The sequence below is a fragment of the Neophocaena asiaeorientalis genome, unplaced genomic scaffold (assembly GCF_003031525.2).
Source record: "Neophocaena asiaeorientalis asiaeorientalis breed wild unplaced genomic scaffold, Neophocaena_asiaeorientalis_V1.1 scaffold130, whole genome shotgun sequence".
In the NCBI taxonomy this organism is placed as follows: Eukaryota; Metazoa; Chordata; class Mammalia; order Artiodactyla; family Phocoenidae; genus Neophocaena; species Neophocaena asiaeorientalis.
The window spans coordinates 4,066,528-4,084,223 of record NW_020173397.1 but is presented as its reverse complement, the minus strand read 5'-3'; the positions used below and the strand labels follow the sequence as shown (position 1 = coordinate 4,084,223).

At 40.2% G+C, this 17,696-nt stretch overlaps 1 protein-coding gene across 1 annotated transcript in view; it reads left to right on the top strand.

The window, feature by feature from the left end:
- The first annotated feature begins 2,467 nt into the window (after positions 1-2,467).
- Positions 2,468-17,696, top strand: part of CNTN4 (contactin 4) — a 482,944-nt gene continuing 467,715 nt past the window's right edge. Inside the window, exon 1 of the mRNA XM_024747094.1 lies at positions 2,468-2,569. Coding sequence (XP_024602862.1) covers positions 2,515-2,569 — 55 coding nt within the window. The 5' untranslated portion in view covers positions 2,468-2,514. The remainder of the gene's footprint in view (positions 2,570-17,696) is intronic.

Below are 17,696 nucleotides of genomic sequence, written 5' to 3'. Positions count from 1 at the left end.
AGATCTATTACTGCCACAACTCTCACCTCATCCCACAGCTTGCTTTCTGGTTCTGGCAGAAAAACGGAAATTATGAAACTTTGTATCCTGCACCACAGACCCACATGAGATTCATCAATCTTCAGCTCCCTTCAGAAAACCCTGTGCTCTGGTTAGGACTGCCCACCAGACGAATTACCATCAACGACCCCATTACTTCTGATTAGTGAAGGTGAGCCTTACCTACCTGGATGTAAATAAACGCCAGTCGGGTTCTTGAAATCCTTCATCCTTAAAAATCTACAGCTCTTAACAGAGCACACACTGTAAATAGCATCCTATCTTGAATTAAATCTTCACGGTGTAATTGGATACATTTTCTAAGCTAATTTTAATTGCTTCAAGAAACTGCTTAACAACGTAGATCAATCCTCTGGTCTGAGATGACATTTCCGTCGCAAAATTAATTATTAATACCCTGATCATTTGCTAAAGACATTAATAGTTTTCATTGATCAGCACATCCTGTTTATCTAAAATGGCCTAATTACCGTGCATGTCAGAAGAGTATCTGAACATATCCAGTTAGAGACACGGCCCACTTTTCACCCACATCAGCACATCAGAAGTTAAGAGTCCCTTTTGTCTTCACAACATATCTAGTCTGGCTTTATCAGAAACTGAGCTATTTAAGGACGCAAAAGAAAGACGAGTTCTCTAATGATGGTTCTTCACTTTCTGTTCGCTTCATGGTAAATATAAAGGCTTCTGAGTGACCACGTGGCATCAATTAATGCTAAGAGCCCTTGATTGAGGAGCTCATGTTAGTCCATGTTGATCCATGTTCTCATGTAAACCTGTGTTCGCTCTGGTAAGTGGCAGTGAGAGGAGAAGACCCAGGTTATCATCAGCTTAAAAAATATCAGGGCTACAATAATAATCATATCTAGCATTCGTATGGTGCTGTGTGGTTTTCAAAGAGGTTTCATGTACTTAACCAGGACGTTTCTTTTGAAACAACCTTGGGAGAGAGAGACGGGGTGGGGTAACCAGGACCTGGCAACTGGTTACCGCCCTAGCTGTAAACAGAGTGTGTCTTCTGCTTTCCTAGATTTCTCCCTTATTTGGTTAAATGATGAATAGGAAGAAGCATCATTCTCATCTTTGAAACACCAGTAGGAGCTCATCTCCTTTATGAAGTCCGGAAACCGTCCTCCTTCCTTCAAAATGGCATGTTGTGTTGCAGTTTTATGAAACTGCAGGTAACTGACCCCCCTGGAGTAGGAGAGTCTTACGGCTGCATACGGCTGGGATCTCCATTTTGGCAGGTCCCGTGCTTCACTAGTGTCTGGCAAGCGAAAGGCACTCCATAGATGCATAAATCCACGTCTGGCTCATAGGATGGATGGGAGAAGGGATGAGTGGATGAGAGCAAGCCAAGCACAGTGTGAGTTCTGTTTTACCGAGGTCATGTTGCAAAACTGTGGTACCTGAAGGCAATTTGGTGGTGTTTGGCTCCCTCGATGTTTTAAAAGAATCTTTTGAAGTGGTTTCCAACATTTAAAACTTGGGAGATTTTCAAAATACAATAATGTTTTCAACTTTTCTTTGAAAAGTTGTAAGTGCTTCTGCAACCCTAGGTCTGTGCCCCACATGTTAGCCATCAGCATGAGCTGGGGGGGGGTACCTGCCCCTTCAGACAGGATGTACCCTTGCCCTCCCAAGGGCCCATGAATGCTGCCTGCTTCACCCATCCACCTACCTGCTTTGTACATCGTACACAGAACAAGCAGCCTCTCTTCACCACGGAGTTCTCCTGTTTTAAGATTCCTGGCTAACGGAAGAATGACTGTTCTTACTCATGCTCTAGATTTGTCCAAAAGAACCTAGTAGACAGCTACTCATACTTAGTAGGATTTTTCTCTGTAGGCACTGGAGCTGCGTATTTCTGTTGCATTTTGGGGATGAAACATGGAGCATTGGGGGAAAAAAATGTTTGAGTTGATGGGGTAGTTATAATTTTTCACACATGTAACTCCATTCTAAGACTTCAGAATTTATCTTTAAAGTCCACCAATGCTAGCCCTGTTTTGTTCAGTGGAATTTCTTCTGTATTCACTATTTTGGGTGTATTATTAATTGGAAAATAAATAAGAATGGGGCCTGGAAACTAAGGGACTGGAAAGGGTTGGTTCACATCTGATCAGAAGCTGTTCTTACCTGGGCTCAGTAGCCACAGGGACCTACCAGCTTCAGTCTCTGCCCAAGTATTATTGGGAAGAAGGAAAGGAGCCGTGTTTGCTTCAATTCAAAATTTAACATGCTTTCTCTTCTTCAAGAGTAGCTTTCCAGAAGCATTTTTATTTGTACTCAAGTAAGGATAAATTTTCAGAGCGCACAAGGAGAAGTATTCCCAAATCTCATTATATTGTCTCTTCTCTCCCACAGATTAAAGGTTGAATACAACTTAAAAGAAACAGCTATTTTATTCACTTGTTATTGGACTTGAAACTCCTTTGACCTCAGAAACTGAAGATGAGGTTGCCATGGGAACTGCTGGTGCTGCAGTCATTCATGTTGTGCCTTGCAGGTAGAGTGTCATTTTAGAACTTTTTGATTTAAAAATGCCACTGTATTTCACACTAATTCAAAAGCGGGCCTTCACTTTAGATGGCGATGATAAAATGGTAAGAGTGCGCGCTACTATGACTCGCCTTTGCTGACACTTCTGAATACTCTCTCCTGATAGTCTTTTAGCGCCTCTTTCCATGGTGTTGTATCCAGAGCTAGACACTGATGTTTCACCTGTCTGTGTGGTCCTCACAGTTGTTTGAGCCGTTATTTAGTTTGAAAGTTGTTGTTTTTGCTCCTTCCAGTGCTGAGTTGCACAGAGATATTGGCCAATAAACCTGATAATATAGAGTATTGCCTCCTTTGATGTCATTGCATGGAAGTTTATCTGGGTGACTCTTTCAATATCTTTGTTGGTATCACTCCATCATTCGATACTTTCTTTTTCACGGCAATACACCTATAGCTTAGCAGGAGCCGGAAAGCCTAGACACAAGGCTTTTACCATACTCTCATGGTCACCCGCTAGACAAGGGCTTTAAAAAGTTCAGACATGCTATTTATTACTTTCTTGGTTTTCTGGAAGATAGGAGCCTACCAGCTGACATACATAACTCATTGTTGACGCTGCCTAAGTCCAGCATGCACTGAGAGTTGGTTTCCAGGTTGGGATGGTGGGTGTCTTTCCAGGTCTTTTTGAAATGAGTCTAGTTTGCCTGTTTTGTTATTCAGTGTGTCAAGTCCAAGAGGGACACCTCGAATATATCTGTGTTTTTACAACGTAAAACAAAAAATGACTTTTGGATCATCATGACCTTGATTCATGCATTCATTCAAATAATGTTATTGAGTATTTTACAAGGAGACAGCTCTGTGTTAATATCTGTGAATATACTCCTAAGCAAGACAGACACAGAACTCTTATTAGCGGCGTTCTATAGTTATATTGACCGACAGCTTGATACGGCAGATTATGTGCAATTGTTGAGTAATTAAAGGTAGTAACGGTAGTGCTTACACGTATGGATCCCTCACTCATGCCAGGCACTGTGCTAAGCACTCCGTGTACTTTTATTTCATTGTCTCATGATCACTAGGAAGTATTTACTCTTTATTTTTACTTGTGTCGCTATTATTATTATTATTACTGAAGCATTAAGAAGTTAAGAAACTCACCCAAGGTCACCAAGCCAGGAGGTGGTAGAGAAAATATGGTTCCAACCCAAAGCTGACTAACTCCAGATTCCATAGTTTTACCAGCTCGCTATACAGCCTTGTGGCTGTCTTGTCGATTTATCCAGTAAATGGTTGCAAATGTACTCTTTAAATTTTGGTTTTCACTCTTCCTGCGTTTTTCTAAATGTAAACCCCCATCCACTTACAAACTTTAGAATGCCCTACCTTCAAATCCTAAACTCTTGCCTTAGTTAGGTTCATAGCATCCTCGCCATTCCCTGATCATGGACATGTTGGCATCTAGCTGTCTCTTTTAGAACTATTACTTTTCTCCCTCATCTGGTCAGGAGCTTTATCTCTGCCCCCTCCCCAAGCCATTGCCTCAGGCTCTGTGCCTCATTTCCTTTTCTCCAGTCTTTTCATGACCCTTGACCCTCCCCAAAGTCCTCAACTGAGATAGTCTGGCTCTAACTCCTCCTGACTCTGGGAGATACATATTCTCTAAAGCATAACATAATGAATCGATTTCTCAGTGTTTGACCAAAGCAATGTGTTTATTTAACTCCCTGTGCTGAGTAGATATAAGAAATTAAAGGGTTGAAAATCAAGGAAGCCATTAATCTCCTCAGTGGTGTTTTGAAAAACTCGGAATTTTCACCCAAGATGTGTATCTGTGTCTTTTTTTATTCACTTAGTTTTTTGTAGGAAATCAGTATATTGATATTTTGGTGAGTCTTTTGTGAACTGGTTTACATGGCATTAATATTCCCTTACCATATGCCTCCTTTAGTGTAAGTAAAGTCAAGCTTTAATTAATGTTTTTGTTTTCTTGCTATTTGTCTTGATTTTATTAATTTACATAGCACTCGACACTCTGAAGTTGGAACAGATTTCTTTAACTGTTCATTATTTTCCTTTTCTATACTTCCTTAGTCATATATTTCTTGGTGAGTTTTTGGCAAGGAAAATAATTTATGTCTATCATGTTTGTCATAATTAGTGAATCTCAAATATGCTTTTTCCTGATCTTTTTCCCTAAATAAGATAGAAGACCCAAATATATAAACAGGTTCCTCCTGCAAGGGATGCACCTTGAAAGGTCTGCTAATCATTTAAGGAATTGATTAGTAATTTATGGTACAATGGAAATTTTCTCTCTTACCGAAGCTAGACTCAGTCTCTGACAGTAATTAAAAAACAGAAAAGACTACTGATGAACACAGTAACAAAGAACACATAACCCAACTACCTGGAAGAGCAAGGAAGCTAACAAGTGAATGAAACAGTCTTAAAGGAATAGTGAGTCCTGCTGACAAGAGGGAAGGCTGGTGACTGCAGAAAACTGAAACAAACATGTCCCATTAAAGTACCAACCAGTGCACCGCTCTGGTCCTATATGCCAGGTCTCCCAGCTTTTTGAGTTTTTATTAATAAATCTCCTAATTATTTAACATTGCCAACCAACTCAAATTAATTTTAAAATAAAAATGAAAAGGCTGTATGAAACAAATCAAAGTGGTCTTCCGGGGAGAGGCTGTTCCTAGCCCACAAGGTTGCAAAGTCTGTTTCAAGCGCTTAGTTTTTATTTGTTATTAGACACAGTGCTAAGTAAGTAGACCTTAGGATCTTTCTACTGACTTTTTCCAATAATGTTGTTGCCCTGTGTGTTCCCATCAGTTGCCCTCTAGCCTTCTTTGGGTCTGTGCTCAAATGCCACCGAATTGGTAAGGCTTTTACTGACCACAGTAAATAAATAAAATAAAATAGCAATAATTCTTTTCACCAACATTTTATACCCCTCTTCTTATTTTATTTTTCTTCAGCGTTCTTATCAATATATGAACAACTATAAGTTTTGTCTTTATGCAAAATGTCTTTCCTGACCATACTGAAGCTTTGTTAAGGCAGGCATTTCTGTCTTTTTAGTTCACTGCTGTATGCCCAGTATCTTCAAAATGCCTAGTATATAGTGCCATTCACTAAATAAATAAACATATGTCAAATGAACAGATGCTGCCTACTGGCCAGAAAGGAGAGAGAGACCCAGTCTCTAATTTCAAGCTGTACGCTGGACACAAGGCATGCTGTAGTCCCTTTCATTTCATGTTAAGGCAGTGAACCAGCCACCTCTGAGGCTAATACATACAACTGTGTTGTTTAAATTAGATAGAAATATATGAAGTATTAAAAGTGGTTATTGTGCCTTGAACTGTGTATCAGTTGTTCTTGGTGCAGCACCCCCTCGCCCATTTCTTTTTTTTGTTTGTTTTGTTTTGTTTTTATTTTTTTATACAGCAAGTTCTTATTAGTTATCCATTTCATACATATTAGTGTATATATGTCAATCCCAATCTCCCAATCCCCTCGCCCATTTCTGCTTTCAACCACAGCTGGGTTGACTGTCCCTGTTCTGTATTTTTGTTTCTCAAGCCTTTCTCTGAAGTCACAAGCAAGGGGAACTCTGAGAAACTAACTCTCTTCTTCAGTGCAGTCCTCACACAATGGGGCATGAGAATCAGTAGATAAAGGTCTCAGGGCCTGCCATTTAGAAGGAGAACACCTAGGCACATTCTACGTGGTTCCTTTGAGGTCCCCAGCAAGACCGAAGCCCCGTTGCCCACAGTACCCTCTTCTACCTTCTCCTTCTCACTCCTACTTCCTGGAATTATCTTCCAAATAAACTGTTTCCAGTCCTTCTTTCAGGCTCTGCTTTTGGGGGAATCCAAACCAAAAGCATGCACACACCAATTAGTAGCAGAAAAGCAGCCCAGTATTGGTCATATCAGTAATTAGGACGAAACCAGACAGAAAACATGGTTTTGACAGAAATGATTGAGATGTTGACTGTGATGTGGATCCATATGTGTACATGCGCGTAAGGACTTATGTGAGTACATGCATGCCTTCCTCTATATAGATACGCCTGGAAGTATTATCCAGGTCCTGCAACCAGGTAGTTTTAGTCTTTTACTTGCTTTACTATTTACTAGTTTTATTATTAGCCAGCTGCTGGGAAAGTTGTTTTTGCCTCTCTGGGATTCAGTTTACACCTCTGTACAATGAGGGTGTTGAACAGATGGTTACTAACGTTCTTTCTAACTCTAAGAATGTATAGTTATAGCTAAACACATGATTTGAAAGACAGCTATGTATGCTGAAGGGTTACAGCTAAGCCTGAAACTATTCATCTAATACGAAATTTCCCACAGATCCTATGCCTTACTGTGTGTTACTGATTCTGTTCACACTGGCAGATTTGAGAAAAAGAATAAAATGGCTGGTCCATATGTTCATATGGAACAAGAGGTGTGAAGACATTTAAAAACCCTCTGTGAATGGGTGAAAAAAATGTATGTTTGATGTAGTCTCAATTGATGTTGGTTTCAGAGAGGCTAAATTTATTCCCATCTCTGTGGTGTAGTTTACCAACTTCAGCCGTTATTTCTTTTTGAGAAAGCGCATCCTCTCCAAATGTAAGCATTTTGTTGATCTGTTCACAAAATTTCTGCTGCTGTTACAGCTGCATCTGGGGTGGGCAGGGCAGAAAGCGTCCTGTGTCATTCACGTGAGGCGTATTCTGGGATTAGTGAGTGTTCTCAAAATTGGAGCAAGGAGGAGGCCTGGGTTGAATAATCACAGGGGTGTAGCTTGAATCTATGACAGTAAGAAATGCAAACCAGGGGCCACCACCTGCAGTCAGAGCATGTGGAGACACTGCCCAGTGGTCCTCAGAAGGCATTTTAGGCTTAGGAAGTGTCTTATCACTAAGACTAACGTAGGCCGTAGATGGTTTTGGCTTATTCTAGGGTCAGAGAACACAGATGTACAGTAGGAACCTCCAGTATTTGTTGATATTGAGAGTAGAACTCAATAAGCACAATCTTATCGAGTTACTCCTTAATCAAACATTCCTGCAAAGCTCAGGACCTGCCCTAAAACATCCCTGCTCCCCACCATCATGCCCATATAGCCCCATCAGAATGCAGAGAACACAGAAGTGAGTTTCAAAGTTTGACCTCACAGCGCAGCAGCCAGGAACAGTATTTCACTTCTCAAGACTCTCATATGTTTCCCCGGAATAAATAAAAGAACAGACAGCTCTCAAATAATTCCAGACAGATATTAAACCTAGTACTGCCTGTTTTTGCAAAAGTAACAAGTGTTCAATTAAGATCAAAAGAGAGTTGAGTAAATGTCAGTTTTCTCGCAGTTACTGCAAAGCCTAGTTCTGTACTGACTTTTTATTTGATTGTTTCTCTTTCTAAGAAACTGGCTGGCCAGTGCATTTAGAGTCATGCTGACTGCAGCCAAAGAATCGATTTCCTATTTCTCTGTGCTGTCTCAAAACCATGGCCATGAAATGAAGCCAAGGTAGTAGAAAGATTTAGCAAGAAGAAAGCTAATAACTAGATTAAAAAGCAGTGACTCCAGTGAAGAAAATTCAGGAAAAGAATAGGGAGAAGTATACCCAAAAAATAATAAACAGCAGATGGAAAACTCCTTTTGAATATCAGTTTAACTACTTAAATACATTTCATGGTGGGAAAATATTAATCAGTAATAAAGATGTTGAGGTAAATAGAGAAACTGGCAGCAACTTTATATCCCCACTGGCATGGACGTATAGTAGCAGTGATACAAACCAAAAGTTATTAGAAATATTCAATTTAAGACCTCTCCTGAAGCAAAGTCATTAATGGCTTCATTAGACATGCTCAGCCAGGCTGGTTGTCTTAACTATAAATAAAACTCCCTTGCTGATAGAGTCTGGGACATGTTGTATTAAAAAAAAAAAAAAAAGATTGAAGTCTGTTGAATGAAATAAATTAGGAAGAGGGGAGAAAAACAGACAAGTGAAAAATCCGAACATGTATGCATTTAATATCAGCTAATGTGATAATGCTTGGTTGAAATGTGGGATCAATGATACTGCCTCAGAGGTTGAGGGCAGGTGAAGGAATAGCCGTGGCATCTCCTACCACACCAGAAGCAACAGCTGGAGATGAAGTGGACCTGGAAGTTAAGAGCATGGGTTTTGAAATGAAATAGACAGATCTGCCACTTACCAGCTGTGTGATGAAGCTATTTTCTCCCCCTAAGTCTTGGGTTGCTTTTTTCCCCCCACGTATAAAATGGACAAAATAAGTGTTTGTTGGGGTGTTTATGAGGATTGAGATCATGTATATGTTCTCTGTACTTAGTGCAGTGTCTGATCCTTGCAAGCAACACTGAGTGTGAGCTGTCATTCATTGAGTCATTTAGCCCATATCAGAGGACCTGCCAGTGCTAGGATGTGCTTCTCTAAGAATGTAGTTTAGCTCTAAGTGAAAGATCATCTCTGTCCTCTTTGCACTGCTGCTGCTGCTGCTGCCACCACTATCAGCTTCTTAGCACACGGGTGTCTCGCTCTTCTTCAGTGGTTGAAGCAGAGTTCAGAGCATCTTTGTCGCCCTTCCCCCACCTTTACAGATGTGACCTCATCTATAAAATAGGGATATAATAATAATGATAAGCTTCTCTGAAAAATAAATACCTAAATTGATTAAACTTATTTATATGTGTAGAGCACTTAGGAAGATGTCTGGCTTAGTAACATGAACTAAGTGTTACTTGCTGTTAATTAACACCATCATCATCATCATCATCACCATCACCATCACCATCACCATCACCATCACCACCAGCAGCAACAAGCCAGGGGGCAGCCATATGCATGTTTAGCAGCCACAACTTTTAGGGTCTGCCTCCTGGCAGCAAGGCCCCGGGACAGGTGCCAATGGAGCCAACTATCTGGGGGCCTGGCACTGGGAAAAAAGCTGGGGAGGTGTCTATGATGGGCCTCCTAGAAATTTATCAAGTTGCAGAGTTAGGGGTTCTAAAACGAGAAGGATCTGGTGGTTCAAAATGATGGAAGATTTTTAAATGCATTTTGCTAAGAAAACAAAACAAAACAACTACGATAAAGAAAGGAGCACATAGAAGACCCTAATGCATGTGATGGATTGGGCTCGAGCAGACTCCTTTCCATTCTTTTCACCCCCCAAACTCCCATTAGTGATGTTAACCATGTATTTCATCTGTAGCAAGAACAGAGTTTGATGAGGATGTAGCCCCACACCACCCTAATAATGCCCTTAATTTGTTTAGCACTTGTTAGTCTATAAAATATTTGTGGAACAGTGTGTTTAACAAATCTGTTAGGGCTAGAGACAGACACAATAATAACATTAAGAGTAAACATCTATTGAACATTTCTGTGCCAGATGTAGTATCATATTCTTGAGTGCAATGTCCCATTTAACCTCAGAACAACCCATTTCCTAGATAAGGGCTTACATGACCTGCCCAAGGAATTAGAGCTCATACAGGTCCTGCTCATACAGGTCTATCCAGCTCAAAAGCCAGGGCCTCTAACAGTTATGCTATGATATCTACTGACACATAGTACCTGTCGTCATGGGGCTTACCATCTTGTAAAATACTACAAACCAGTGGTTCTCAAAATGTAGTCCGTGGATGAACAGCATCAGCTGGTAACTTATCAGAAATGCAGGTTCCTGGGCCCCAGGCCAGACCTACAGAATCATAATCTCTGGAGGTGAGTTCACGTTCCCCCTCCAGGAGACTGATACTTCCAAAAGCTTGAGAGTCATAGTAAACGGTCTTGAGAGGCAAGTCAGGCAGAAATTGTCATTATTCCAGTTTTACATATGAGAATCTGAGTGGTCAGGGATCTGCTCAAGGTTATATTCCTGACATCAGTGGCATCAGCTGGAACCTAGGCTTTCTGATTCATAACCCAGTGGTTTTCTCTTCCCCCAGTACACATGCTGCCTTTTTACTCAAGTCAGTCTGGCTTTCAGGGCAACTTATTGAATACCTGACGATACAAAGGAAGGGCTTTTTATGTTGAAGAGGTGTCCTGAATATTGAAATGATTTAATTTTTCTGCTGAGCCTAATTTCCTTGCCTGTGAACCACTAACAGGTATTATATTGGCCTGTGCTCTTTCTCTGTTTTGTGATGTAATGAACGCAAAAAAGATGTTATTTCTTAATTTTAAAGGGAAATAGAATTACGTTGCAGCATGTTTGGAGAGCAGAAAATAAAGGAGGAATGTCTCCTGAGCCTACAGCTAGAGTACAATTACTGATCATTTTGGTGAACAATAAGGTGTGAGTTCTGTGCTTAGAGAGATAAAAGAAAAATAGTTTTCTTATTTCGCAAAACCCCTAGTGGATTGCTGGGATGTTTTGTCTTTTTAGAGTAATCAAGAATCCTTTGCCTTAAGAAAGGTAACAGATTATTTTGTTTCAGAAAGAAATGATTCTAAGGCAGAGGGCTCACCCCTTCAGATCTCAATTAAGACTTATCTCAGAGGTTCTCATTTCTAAAGCAAGGTTTTGGGAAATGACCACAGAGGACTTCTCCTCTACAGACTTAAAAATTGTGCTCAAATTAGCCATATGTGGCTATTGCACCCTTGAAATGTGGCCAGTCCAAACTGAGTTACCAGAATCTGTAGTAGTTTCTTAGGGCTGTTGTAACAGATTACCGCTAACGTGAGTGGGTTAAAACAACAGAAATGTATTCTTTCACTATTCTTAGACTAGAAGTGTGAAACCTGATGTTGGCAGGGTCATGCTCCCTCTGAAGACTCTAGGGAAGGATTCTTCCTTGCTCCTTTCTACCTTCTGGCTGTGGCAGCAGTCTCTGGCCTTCTTTGGCTCGTATTAGATACATCACTCTCATGTCTGCGTCCATCCTCACATTGCTTTCTTTTCTGTGTCTGCACTTCTGCCCTTGGATGTGGGAAACCTACTACAAAGAAGGAATATAAAATGCCTCATTGGTAATTTTTATATCAATTATGTTGAACTGAATATGTTGGGTTAAATAAAACATATTTATTTTGCCAGTTTGTTTTTTCTTACTTTTAATGTAGGTACTAGAAAATTTAAAACTACCTATGTGCCTCACACTATATTTCTGTTGGATAGCAGTGCCATTGAAGATAGAGGAACTAACCTACTAATTCTTAACCTATAGCTGTACCTGAGAATAATTCCCTCCTTTTCTTGTCTTTGTAGAAGTAGAAACCCTGGCTAGTAGCCCCAAAGGGAAGTTGACTGGGGGTAAGTGTAGAAGGGAGAGGTACAAAATGTAAATTCACCAAGTTGCTGATTCAAAGAATAAGGTAAATGCTTCCCGTTACAGATTTTAAACTTTATAGAGGTAGGAATATTTGTTTTATTCATTGGTTTTAAGAGGCTTATGGGATAGTACATGGCACAGAGCAGGCACTCAATAAATAGGATGTAAATGAAAGAATACATTTAACTGACATCTTTTGTGGATCTACTATGTGCTTTTCCATTCCCTCCTTGTTTAACCTTCTTTTTTTTTTGCGGTACGCGGGCCTCTCACTGTTGTGGCTTCTCCCGTTGTGGAGCACAGGCTCCGGACGCACCACTGTGCCACCAGGGAAACCCTTGTTTAACCTTCTTAACAACCCTGGAGGTCAGGCATCACTAATCCTCTCTAAAATTATAGTCTTGGAAATTAGACTGTGAGAGGCTGTGGAACTTGTTCAAGGTCAAACATCTAGAAATCACCAGAGCCAGTATTCAAATCTATGTCTTCATACTCCAAGTACTGTGCCCTTTTCTGCCACAGGGCCTCAGAGATGCCTTCATAGAGGAAAGAATCACTGTCGTAAAGACCAGAGGACTTCTTAAAAAGTATTTCCAGAGAGCTTGCAAATTGCATCAACAAAAACAGAAGTAATTTATACACAAATATTCACAGCATGATTATTCACAGTAGCCAGAAAGTGGGAACAACCCAAATTTCCGTCAATTGATGAATGGATAAACAAAATGCCATATGCCCATGCAGTGGAATATTATTCAGCCACAAAAAGGAATGGAGTACTGATATTAAAACATGGATAAACCTTGAAAATATTATACCAAGTGAATAAAGCCACATATTCTATGAACCTATTTATATGAAATGTCCAGAAGAGGTAAATCCATAAAGACAGAGTGAACCAGAGCAGAACTTAGGAGGGTTTAGGGTGTGATTTTTAGTGGATATGTGTTTTCTTTTAGGGTGGTACAATATTCTGGAATTATCTAATGATGATGGTTGAACAACTTTATGGATATACTGAAAACTACTTGTCTTAGTCTGTTCAGGCTGCTTTAACAAAATACCACAGACTGGGTGGCTTGTAAACAGCAGTTCATAGTTCTGGAGGCTGGAAGTCCAAGATCCAGATGTCACCTTGATCAGTTTCTGATTAAAGACTTCTTGCTAATTGCAGATTGCCCACTTCTCTTTGTGTCCTCATATGGTGGAAGAGGCAAGGGATCTCTGGAGTCTATTTTATAAAGGCACTGATCCCATTCGTGTGGGCTCTGTCTTCAGGACCCAGTCACCTGTCAAAACCCCACCTCCTAATACCATCACATCATGTCACATAAGGCATGAGTTTTCAACACAGAATTTGGAGGGATGCAAACATTCAGACCAGGGCATCACTTAATTGTACATTTTAAGAGGGTGAGTTATATACTGTGTGAATTATATCTCAACAAAAAATAAGTCTTCTGAGAAACAAAACTAACACAAGTGTTACTACCTCCTGAGAGAGCCTGTCTTGCTGTCAGGAAGTCAGGGTTATTGGAGCCAACTTCCCTCAGACATGATTCACAGGGTTATAAACCTGTCCCTTATCTTAAAGACAAATTGACTGCACTGACCAAGGACACACAGATAATTAGTGGCATAATCCGAGTCCAAGTTTCTCAAACTCCAGGCCTCATCTCTCTTCCACTTCCAAGGGGCAGCTACTGCAATAAGTGAAAAAGAATGAGGGACAAACCTCCCTGGGAGCATGAACCCTCTGACTTTAACTCACCTGAGGTATCACATTGGATCCCTCTGGAAGCGAGTAGGAAGAAGGAGAGCTTCTGTGCTGTGAGAGGGATCTTGAGGAATCAGGATGTGCACTGACTTCACCACTTCACCGATTTTCAATTTTGTCCCATATCAGCATCTGTAGGGAGCAGAACATCTTTTCATTTCCTGCCTGTCTGTACCAAACACCCTGGGGGCCAAAATTAAAAACCCATAGTATTGACCATGTGGTTACCACACACGCCATCAGAGGGTTATGTCCCAGACCAAAGTATTGAAAATACTTTTGATACAAAAAGGGAAGGCAGTTGCCTGGATTAAGAGTGCCTGAGGGAAGCATGATGTCATATATATTATTTGAAAGGTATGAAGGCTGTAATGCGTATGTTGCTTGAACTAGTTAAGTAAAAGGAAACAAAAATCAATATAGACTCCCTCGTTTCAGCTATAGTGCTTCCACTTAGATGACATCTACACCAGAAAGGAATTAACACAGCCAGAAATGTATTCTGCTTGTTGATGTGGAAACAAATGTCAAAACAAACAACTTAGGATCAACCTGAGATACTACAGAAGAAAGCATTACTCTTTTCTAAGGAACTTTGAAGGCTAGGCCAGTGGCTAACATAGCAATCCCTTGCAGCAAATACGTTACTTTCACAGTCAGAGATTCACGGGCTGTCAAAGTTGTGCTCTCATCCAGTCTGTCTCTACTTGGGCAGATTTGAAAACCAGTGAACTAAAAGATTAATTCCTTTGCCCAAGTTCACATGGCTAATGACTTTCACAGCAAGGGTTAAATTAAGAAGGTTTGATTTATCTTTCTCACAATAATAACCTTTTCTGATTTCAACTCGATAATTGTTTTCTTGTTATTATGTCATAACAAGTCTAAACTCTATTTATGTAAATGGACATGGAATTTTATTATTAGAAGTGTTTAGGACAAAAGTTTTTGATTGCCTTTTTCAACTATTTACCCACTGGAGATGGTGGTTTTTAGTAGGTTGTCTAATAATCCCCTATAGACTTTTGATAGAGCAGCAAATAAATTTTGAGAACAGATTATTTTCTTAAAGTTAGTTAGAACTTTTTATTTCTTTGAAAATACTTGCACATTCTTTACTAATTTATTCACTTACTTGGTTATTTACTAAGCATCTATTACATGCTATGTGGTGATAGATGTTGGGCATACAAAGTTATTTGTGGTTTAGTCCCTGGTTTAAGGCACTTATAATCTTGATTTTAAATCTTGAACTTAAATCCAGATTTAAGTGAGAAATCTAGGCAAAATACACTATTCTTCTCAATGAACCATAATGTTAAAATATCAGAAGCTATTTCCTTGGTACAACCTATAGTGGAAAGCACCAAGATCCTGGGGCTGAGATAAATCTGGGTTCAAAACCTTTCTCTAAGTATAGTTACTAAATGTATGAAATAGAAGAAATTGCTTAATTCTCTGAGAAATTAGATGTAAAATACTTAGCACAGTGACTGGCCTGTAATCAGAGTGTAATAATAATAAAATGGGCATAACCTTCTCCCCCTTTACCACTGAGTCCCAATACAAGCGATGTACTTCCATCTACTTGATAGAGTCCAGTGGATCCTGAATTACATAGTATGAATAAAGAGGAAAGAGAACAGTGGGAGTGAGAGAGAAGGAGAGAATGCCAAAATCTGGCCTATCATGAAACAACTGTGGAGGAAAGGTCAAAAGTGATATTGTTTAATTTTGTTGTGAAGTTGACTAAGAAGGGGCCAGGTCACAACTCCTTTGTAGGTAGGGAAGGAAAAGAAGGCAGGATTGATGACCATTTCTCTTATGTAATTATATTATTCTAAGAATAAATCTGTATCTTGTTCTCTGTATAGCCATATAGATACAAATGTTTATAAGCATTTTATTACTGTATATATACCCACTCTCTCGGGCTGTATGCTAATATTTGAATTAGAGAATTTTTGAAATAGAGAATACTATATCACCCATCTAATACTTTATTAACTATTAATAATTATTATTTTACCTGATGGTTCACATTTCTTACCATTGAAACATTACTTAGAGTCCTGGGCAACTTATTCATTACTGATGATGATGATGATGATAACAATAGCAGCAATAATTACTGTCCAGCTGTCTCCTCTAAATCCTCTAAATACATTATATAAATTATATTGGACCTAAGATGGCTAATATCATCATTTCTGCATTATAGAGGGACAACTAAATTGTAGTGGCTGAAGATCATGCAGGAGTGGCTTCACCAATACCAGGTGTCTTACTCCTACTCTCACCTGGTCAACACCAGCCTCAGACCTTAGCAGGGACCTTCTGGAGCAACACTCTTCCTTTTCTAGGTCGTTTCCTGAGCAGGAACTCAACCTTTCTGTCCCTCCCCCAGTGTCTGTGCAGTTTAGCCCTTCATCATCTTCCTCCCGAGTTATTGGTTAACCCGTTACTCTGGAGAAAACTAGATTAAAATGTGTAGATGTTACCTCCCAAAATTGCTTTATATTTTGTATGCAGTCGCAGTGTAGTGATCCTGCTTTCTCTCCCAGGAGGTATCTTTCCTCCAGCTCCCCACATTTTATATCCCTTCCAATTGTCTCTTTGTTTTTTCTCCACCCCCGGGGTAATAGTCATTATCTCTCCCTCTGACCTACCCCTGCTCTGTTCTTTCTCCCTTCCTCCTGCCTTCCTTTACTTTCTCAGTCTAATTATATCTTAGCTTAGAATACAGATGTAAAGCTAATGAAATTGTCTTTAAACACTCCTTCAAACTCCCAGCTGTTCACCTCCCTCTGTGTTGAAATGAGTAAAGTTTTAATTTATTGGTTTAAAACTCACTAGGCTAATGTATTCATATATGCAGATGCAGTATGCACTTTGTATATGCTATCTTCTGTGCTTCCTTTAAAGGAAAGGGTGAAATTCTCTAACAAAGTCTTATCCACAGAATAAAATACCGCCCCCCCATGGGAATAATGATAATTCAAAGAACAGAGCAAAACCAAAATAAATTCCCATCTCTGAGCAAAAGAGTAAATAATAAAAATGCAGCAGTATTTGTCTGGGTCAACAGTTTTTGCCAGAACTTGATGTGATATTCTCTGTAGAATTTCACTGAAAAGTTACGAACTTCTGCTAAGACTGGCAAATAGGAGTTGCACACAAGTGATCTTTGTAAAATAAAAATTGTCAAGTAAAAGTGAATTCTCCCCTCTCCTCTTGTTTCTCTCAGGCAGAATTCTCGGACACCCTCTTTGGGAATGCTTGTCTCCCCAGTGGTGTGATATTTGCACAAAAACTTGGTTTTAACATAATATTTATCTAACTGGAAATAGAGTCAAGTTTGAAGTTGGTGCTCTGTATTCCTTGTGTTTCCCTTATGATTTCATAGACTTGCTCTATTCAGTAGCATTCAAGATGAGGAAAGGGGGCCCTGAACCAAGATGGTGGAGTAGAAGGACGTGCTCTCACTCCCTCTTGCGAGAACACCAGAATCACAACTAGCTGATGGGCAATCATCGACAGGAAGACACAGGAACTCACCAAAAAAGATACCCCACATCCAAAGACAAAAGAGAAGCCACAATGAGATGGTAGAAGGGGCGCAATCACAATAAAATCAAATCCCATAACTTCAGGGTGGGTACTCACAACTGGAGAACACTTATACCACAGAAGTCCACCCACTGGAGTGAAGGTTCTGAGCCCCACATCAGGCTTCCCAACCTGAGGGTCCAGCAATGGGAGGAGGAATATCTACAGAATCACTTTGAAGTCTAGTGGGATTTGACTGCAGGACTTCGACAGGACTGGGGGAAACAGAGACTCCACTCTTGGAGGGCACACACAAAGCAGTGTGCTCATCGGGACCCAGGGGAAGGAGCAGTGACCCCAGGGGAGACTGAACCAGACCTACTGGCTAGTGTTGGAGGGTCTCCTGCAGAGGCGGGGGGTGGATGTGGCTCACCATGGGGGCAAGGACACTAGCAGCAAAAGTTCTGGGAAGTACTCCTTGGCGTGAGCC